General features: G+C 50.1%; 1 protein-coding gene across 1 annotated transcript; it reads right to left on the bottom strand.

The window, feature by feature from the left end:
• Positions 1–2,213: 2,213 nt before the first annotated feature.
• DUSP6 (dual specificity phosphatase 6) lies at positions 2,214–4,938 on the bottom strand. The gene is made up of 3 exons (XM_007952513.2): positions 4,539–4,938; positions 3,541–3,978; positions 2,214–2,521 (listed from the first exon to the last, which is right to left on the bottom strand). Exons 1-3 carry the CDS (start codon positions 4,936–4,938, stop codon positions 2,214–2,216), a joined length of 1,146 nt encoding a protein of 381 aa, XP_007950704.1.
• Between the last annotated feature and the right edge of the window lie 3,404 nt (positions 4,939–8,342).

The raw sequence follows: 8,342 nt of genomic DNA on the forward strand, positions 1-8,342 counted from the left end.
TTACGTAAGACTCAATAGGCATTCAGGTCACATTCTACACTAGCTAAGCACAGACCACATTGTAACAGGCTGGTAAAAGTCTCCCCTGAAGTGTAAATGTGGATGGATTGAATTCTAAAGCCTCATGCAGGCTCAGCAAGAAAGCTTAAATACCTTACATGGGGATCACAGGGGAGAGAAAGACACCACTTGAGATTCATTATTTGAACACTAGATAACTTATAGGTAGAACTGCTAGATCGTGAAAACAGACAGGAGAAAAGAGTAATCCCCACTTCCCCTGGCATTTCTAAGGATCTTTTGGAAGACTGACAAGAATTATCTAGTTGCAGTTGTTAGTTGCTGTCAGTTCCAACTCATGGTGATCCCACATTTGCAAAGTAGGGTTTTTCAAGGCTGTGACCTCTTGTGTGCCGACTGCCAGGCCAACTCTTACACTACCCCCTGAACTGCTTGTGTCACCCAGAATTCCTTGCCATTCTGGTACCCCTTTATTATTCCTATTCATGAACAGTCTTACACTTTAGTAAAGTATACATTATGGTTTTTTGGTTTTTTTTTTTTTTTGGCATCACTGTAATCTTCATGGTGGTGCAGTGCTTAAGTGCTTGGCTGGTAACCAAAAAGGTCAGCAGTTTTAAGCCATTCTGTAGGAGAAAGACGTGGCAGCCTTCATGACGTTTACAGCCTTGGAAAGCCTATAGGTCATTACGAGTTGTAATCAACTCCAACAGCATTGAGGTATGGGTTATAATTTTCATGAACAAGCTGAAACTCTATTCACCAAAAGTATCCTCCATACACATGGATATAGTAAGACCATTCTATGGCACCATCTTTATTTGAAGCAAAAGATTAATTTTTTAAGTGCACCGGAAAGGCACACTAGGAATAGCTTAAAAAAATCAGAACTTGGACCTGTTGCCTTGTACAACTTAACAAGCTCATGTTGGTCCCTTACTAAAAACTTGCCCTATTAAAATATATTACTTCACAGTCAGCATCACTAAGGAAAGATTTTTTAAAAATACACATTCGATAGACAAAATAGTTATTTATTAATAATTTAAGGTTTTACATTCTTATAATAAATTCCAGCTCAAAACTTTACATCATGAACATAATGGAGCAATTTAACTCTCCCTTCTTCACAATCATATGCATTTCACTTACCAAGTGGGTACCCGTGCGCACACACACACTTCCAGTTTCATACAATTTTTTTTTAAGAAAAGGAAAGAAACCAACTCAAAGTATTGCATTTGAGGTGACACTCCCTGAAGAATTTTGTACAGAGGTAATATGCTGTATAGCACAGCTGAAGTTTAAAAAAAAAAAAGCAAGCCCATGATTTTGGCGTCTTTCCAAGATATCCACTTTGAGACAAGACAAGCCAAAATATTTACAAAAGTAAGGCATAGTCAAACTACATTAAGACGGAAAAAATCACAAGGAAGATACATAAAAGACTAAAGACTGCACCATAACAAGGTTTTAGTGGTAATATTGTCCATGAAAATGTCACTCAGAGCTGGTAAAGTTGAGCATGCTACAAATACACCCTTTGGATTGGAAAAGAGCAAACTTTTCTATTTCATTTTAAGTGGTATACTGCTCTTTCTCCCTTTGGATGATTTCTTATAAACCCATCAAGGAAAAAACAAACACAATTCAAACACTGTCGAGTAATTTCAGATCAAATATTTACAATAATCAAATGTAATATCAGGTGTTTTTTTTTTTTTTTTTTTTCCTCCCCCCAAACCGATTCCACAAATACAGAGCTGAAACCTCTCTTTGGCTCCTTTATATGCAAATTGAATCAGTCTTCACTGAAGACAATATATAGTCAGTTCCAGATGCAAAGGAAACAGCCATAGAAGGCCTTAAGAACACATGCTCCTACCCTACCACTTGGTCCTACCCTATATACCTGGAAGTTCTGGAATTCCAGTCCCTGCATGGGTAGGCTGTACACCTGGGTACAGAGCAAAACTACTGCCTGTATGCATGTCCTGTTCTTCCATAGGGAATGGTGCAAATCTCTCACTTCGTAATAACTAATTCCGTACTTGGTAACCTTTTCTGATACAGACAGCTGGTGTCATTTTGACCCTGGGGGCCACACACAAACAAAGCAGCCCAGCTGATACTGCCAAGGGAAACTGCTGAAGGAATGGCCACAACCCATCAGGGAGGGGTATGGGGCCCTTTCACGTGGATTGTAGAGAGTCCACCTGGTAGACATTCTGGTTGGAGGGAGTGGTGAAATACAGCTGCTGAGCCGGGGCCCGGTTGTCACAGGGGCTGCTCAGCCCCAGTGTCCTCTCGAAGTCCAGCAACTGGCCCATGAAGTTGAAGTTGGGAGAAATATTGGATTTCTTCATCTTGACAATGTCATAAGCATCGTTCATCGACAGATTAAGCTTCTGCATAAGGTAAGCCACAGTCACGGTGACCGAGCGGCTGATGCCAGCCAAGCAATGCACCAAGACACCACAGTTTTTGCCCCGGGCTTCATCTGTGAACACATGAAAAGAAAGGCGAGATTTCAGTAGACCAAAACCACCTTTTGTGAATGATGAGTCTAAACAATGAACTAATTAAAGAAAGAAAGAAAGAAATCGTGTGTGGCAGTTTAGCCCAGCAGGCAGCAGAAAATGTATCATTGAGATAAAACATGTACACTAGTGCACAATTACATATTTCAGATATTTTCTGTAAAGGAAGCTTTTGTATTAAGTTTCTACCAACAAGAAACTTCTTAATGTGGGCATTCTTTGCCCCAGCATGTGAATACCAGAAACCCTGCAATATGGTTGTGAATGCCTTTTATACAGACAAGCAGACTGCCAGGGTCTATTAAATTATTCTCCAACTGTTGTGTAGCTAACAATGGAGGTATTCAGGCATTTTTAAAAGAGAGAGGGAAGTCACAGGGGACAGCCCATTAGGAGGAACAGGATGTCGACATGGCCTGAAAATGAGTTCCTTTGTAATAGGAAATGCATTACAACGCCTGGAGAGTCACTTCTCCCAGGCTTCCAGCCTACAGTTCTTCCTGCTGGGTTCACATTACCAGCACTGTCTTACTGTTACCGGGATCACCAATATCACTCAACTGGACAACATTTAGCATTCGAAGGCTTTCCAACAACTAACTTGACGTCCTAAAATAACTCCCAGGTCTTTTAAAATTGTAAAGTAATGCTAAAATTCCTTGTCAACAGCGAGTTCCTCTAAGCCCTTATACTGTCAAACCGGTGTCTTGGTATCACAACCTCACCCTCTCCCCCTTTCTAATGACTAAGTTCAAAGATTGAAGAAATTGCATTTCAGTGACCTCCCTGGTCTGTAACCATGTCAAAAGGCACTTGCCTTAGCAAGGCGATAAACCAGTTTTAAGACTGCCTTCTGAACATTAGAGACCTGCAGTACGATAAATTAGCAAATAGCAAGAACGATTAAAAGCTTTAACTCTATGAGTGGCTGGGAAATTTGCATTTAAAAGTCAGAGTGACAAGCGTTAATTAGTCTCACCTATGAAAGAAATGGCCTCAGGGAAAAACTGGGACAAGTTTTGGCTCCAGTGATCCGAGATAGGGATCTGCTTGTATTTAAACTCTCCTGCGTTCTCAAAGAGATTCGGCAAGTTGGGGGTGACATTCAAGATGTACTTGATGCCGAACTCCTCCAACACGTCCAGGTTGGTGGAGTCCTTGGCACAGCCCAGGTAGAGGAAGGGCAAGATCTCTACCGGGAAGGAAGGCTGGCTGTTGGACAGCGGACTGCCATCCGAGTCAGTGGCACTATTGGGGTCTCGGTCAATGTCAGACTCAATGTCCGAGGAGGAGTCGGAGCTGATCCGCAGGCCCCCGAGTCCCAGCACTGGCAAGGGCGGCGAGCTGCTGCTACACGAGCCGTCTAGGTTGGTCTCGCAATGCAGGGCGAACTCGGCTTGGAACTTACTGAAGCCACCTGCCAAGATGAGAAAAGCAATAGTGTAACCCGAGATCCCGTAGTAGTTTTCACAGCTTGTGAGAGCCGCAGTCGACAATCCCCCCCCCTCACGCACAGACCACCAAATTAAAAAATACAAACACACTTGAATGCACGCTCGGGATCGGAACGAATGACCGTCCCTTTTCCCCCTTGGATCCGAAAACGCACAAAATGGCAACTTTTCAGACTATCTTAAAGAACAACCAATCTGCACCCAAACGACCTCTCCGATTCTGCAAATCTTAGTTCGAAATCTGTCGACAAAAAGTGAAGTAATAGGAAGGATGCTGAACATAGAAAGCCAAAAAATTCGTTCGAAAGACACTGCCCGCACCTCCAGCCGGAAGCTTCTGCGCCGGACCGGCTACCCTGTGCGGAACGCGCGCGGTTCCTGGCCCCGGCGGGGCGGCGGAGAAGTTGGCCGAGCAGCGACGCTCCGAGGAGCCCAGCCGAGCGCCGCACGGACAAGTGCAGACCGCGCGTCCCGCACCCTGCACCTTCCGCCCGGCCTGACGCGCGGAGCCTCGGGAACATACCTTCCAGGTAGAACGCCCGGCAGCCCTCATCCTTGAGCTTCTTGAGCAGGAGCCCGAGCACCGACTCGCCACCCGTGTTCTCGTTCCACTCGCTGCTGCTCTCATCGTAGAGCACCACGGTATCGGTGCCGCAGCGCCTGGTAAAGCGGTCCCGGTCCTCGCCGCGCGTGAAGAGCGCGCGCACAGGCAGGTTGCCTTTCTGCAGGCGCCGCAGCATGATGCCCGGGATGGCCACGTTGATGGCCGACTCGATGTGCGACGACTCGTACAGCTCCTGCGGCCGGCAGTCCATCAGCAGCAACCGCTCGTTGCCCAGCTCCAGCTGCTCGTTGAGCCACGCCACCGTCTTGCTGATCGCCATTTCCGACGCAAAGGGCACGGGTCTGAGCTTATCTATCATGAGGGTCGAGCTGAGGGCGAAGGAGAGAGCCTACCAGACGCCCCTCGGGGCAGGCATAGGCCGAGTGCGCCGAGCTAACCTGCCGCTCCCGGAGCAGGGTTTGATTCCGCCTCGCCTTTCCCAAACCGGGTTAGCGGTTGGGGAGGGCGAGACAGAAGGGAAGCCGGCGGTTCCCTCTGCACTGTGCTGCTGCCGCTCTTGGTGTCAATGGATCTCTCTGAATGGAGCTGCCTAGACAGTTCTGTCCCTCCCTAGTGAATGAAATCCAATTAATCCGGACTCCGGACTCCGTGCTACTGAACCGAGAGAAAGAAAAAAAGTCCAGAGGCTCCTAATCCCTCCCTCCAAGGCTGCACCTCAAACCCACCCGGGTGTCTTTCTCCTGGGCTTATTCGAGCCTCTATTTGCTCACTGTCCCTCGGTCTCAGTCTTCGCACAACCCCTGCGCTAGGCAGCTCCTCAATGGATACAAACAGCGAGCGTCTCAATGGATACATTCTCAGAGCCAGCCAATGAGCGCGCTGCGGAAGTGGCTGTTGCCGTGGGGACGGGCCGGCTGGAACAGGTTGTGTTGATGAATTGTTAATGAGTTTGTCATTCACAAAAACGGAAAGGAATTTCCGCTCCGGATAAGCCCCAGTGCAAACAAGCTGCAACAGCAGGCTCGGCGGGAGGAAGGAGAAAGAGGAGGCGGCGGCGGTGGAGGAGGAGCGGGCACATAAACCAGGGCACTCCAGTTGTCTCAGGTTTCCTTTTGTTGAGAGTTGACACTTCGCACTGGAACTTTTGCGCACAAATGGTGCAATTAGCAGGCACAAAAGCCCTTGTTCGAGATGCTTAATGTTCGCGAGGTGGCTTAGGGAAAACTTAGGCTGACTTCTTCCCTTCAAACTCATTTGGGACGGAGAACGCCTTGACACCCCCCCCCCGCCCTCCTTATAGACGGTGTGTGGCATTTATTTGCCAGTTTAAAGAACCCAGCTCTGTTTGCTTGATGTTCTTTTAGCTGAGGCGGTGTTGGGACTGGTGAACTGCCTGGGCTTTAGTGATCGATGAAGTGTTAAATGCTAATCCAACGTTTTTCGAAACAAAGCAGGATTTGGTTGAAACATTTTAAAGCAAGCAAGCAAACAAACGTCTGCTTGTCCAAATAAGCAGAAAAAAGCTTTCTATAAAGTTTTATTAAAAAAAAACAATAAAGGCTGCATAACCAAACTCGTTGGGCAACCGGATGCTTTATTCTGCTTCGGCATCGTGGGGCGTTAGGAACCATTGTTCTGGGGCCCTAAGTAAAGCCCCTACAGCCCCCCACCGCAGGCGGGGGGGTTGCGCTCGTTAATAATTTCTGGGCAGTGAGCTGGGCTTCCGACCGAGGAGCCGGTCTGGCGGGACTGCCTGGGTGAGGTGCACTAAGGCGCGCTGGGCCGGGCCAGGCGTGCCCGCCATCAGCGAGGCGAGAGGTAAGTTCTCTGGAAAAGTTTACAAGCTGCGGGGGCTCAGCTGGCGGGCTCGACGACTGGATACTGTAGATAAGTCCAGTTGGAGGGGAGCCTCACTGCCTGCGCTTGGCCTCAGTCCTCACCCCGCATGGCTTTGTCCCCCACATCTGCGCAGTCCCCCTTTCCTGGGCCGCCCACCGCCACCTCCCCTGGCCAGGCACACACGGAGCACTGCCCGCGCCTGCGCGCTGCGTTTCTCGCGACCGCCCGCTGTCCAACCTCCCAGCTCAGCCTTGGCTGGCGACCCGTGCGGAGCAGAGACCTGGTCTTGGGCTTCCGCCGCGGCCTGGGATGGGGGCGGGCCGCGAAGGAGTCCGGCCGGGACTCCCAGGCTCCCAAGGAGGACAGGGAGTCTTGGGGAACGCCTCGACCGCTCTGGTAAGCCAGCAGGTAACTTGCAGAGCAGAAGCTAGCCGGCCCAGGGCACTCCGGGGCGGGGCGAGGCGGGCAGCCGGATGGAGGCGTCGCCGGGCGGGGGCCGCGGCGGCGGAGAGACGCATTCCGGGCGCGCAAAGCGCTATTGTTATATAAAAGTGTCCAGGCCGGTCCTTGACGAACGGAAAACCACCTGAGTGTGGCCGGTGCGGCGCGGCCGGCTGGCGCGGAAGGGGGGCTGCGGACGGAAGGCGCGGGTCCTAATCTGGCCAAGTCCCCTCCCTAACTCCCGGCGGAAAAGAGGCCGCGCATTGTCCGGCTGCCGCAGCCTGGGCAGCGGAAGCTGGGAAAGAGTCCGGAGGGCCCCTCCCCGCCTCTGCGCGCCCCGGGGCGGTAGCCTTGGGCGCCTGAGGTCCTGGGGGTCTCCCTTTGCCCAACGCCCGGCGTTTAAGGGCCTGCCTACTTAAGCCCCCGCTGCAATTTTCATTGTTAACCACCCTCCTGTTCTCGCTTTGGGGAACGTGGGCAAAAGAGAGGCGGCTGCGAGGCCTGGGTTGCCAATTTTGGAGCTCTTACTGCAAGCAGACGGCCCCTGGAGGAGCACGTTCTGCGAAGGTAGGGGTTGCGGCGCTCCTTTCATCGCGCCTGTTTTGGATTTGATGCCCCCGATTGACCCCTACGTGTTGGGGAAGTTCCCACATTTCAATGTCGGGGACCGGAGGCGGAGTGGGGAAAGGCAGGAAGTCCTGCATTGGAAATGAGACGAGTACAGTCTTTCAGTCCACGATCTCGAGCACAAGAAGCAGAGAGGGAAGTTGGTTCCTACTCCTCTGTTTTGGAAGTGCTGTTATTTGAGCCTCGGCAGAGATTTGGAAGGACAATCCCAGCACTTCGCCAACATGAAGAACGAAGCTTTTAGTTTTATCCATGCTTCTCTCTTGCTACCGCTACGGGAACGTGGGTTCTTCGTGGCATATTTAACCCTGCTGCATCAAGAGCTTCCAGAATGGGGCAGCCCGGGTTTGAATTCTGCCCCCATGTCTTCCTAATTACATAACCTTGGTTAAACCATTCAAGTGTTCAAAGCCACAGTCTTCCACGTTAGTATAACGAGAATGATAAAACATCAGCTTCATAGGGTCGCAGTGATGGTTAAATGGGTACCCTGAGGTGCCCTGATACAGGGGAGGCATGCTTTAAGTCAGTTCGTATTAATTGGAGCTTTCTTTCCATCCTAAGGACGCCTTTTGAGGCCTGCCTAAGGGCAGCCTGGAACTTGCTTATCTCCAGCAAAGCCCACCCTGCCGCCCAAACTGCCACAACCAGTTTAATCCTTTCCAGCTCAGCTGTCAAGGAAAGCTGCCCCAACCAAAAAAGAAAGAAAAAGCCAGTTACCCTTGAGTACATTCCAACTCCTGGTGACTCAGAGAGTAGACCTTTGTTCCATAGGGTTTTCCTGGCTGTGATCTTTCAGAAGTAGATCACCAGGCCTTTCTTCTCAGGTGGCTCTTGACAGTAATTGAGTGCCAC

Source organism: Orycteropus afer, unplaced genomic scaffold (assembly GCF_000298275.1).
Source record: "Orycteropus afer afer isolate SDZICR_OR568_19922 unplaced genomic scaffold, OryAfe1.0 scaffold00343, whole genome shotgun sequence".
Lineage (NCBI taxonomy): Eukaryota > Metazoa > Chordata > Mammalia > Tubulidentata > Orycteropodidae > Orycteropus > Orycteropus afer.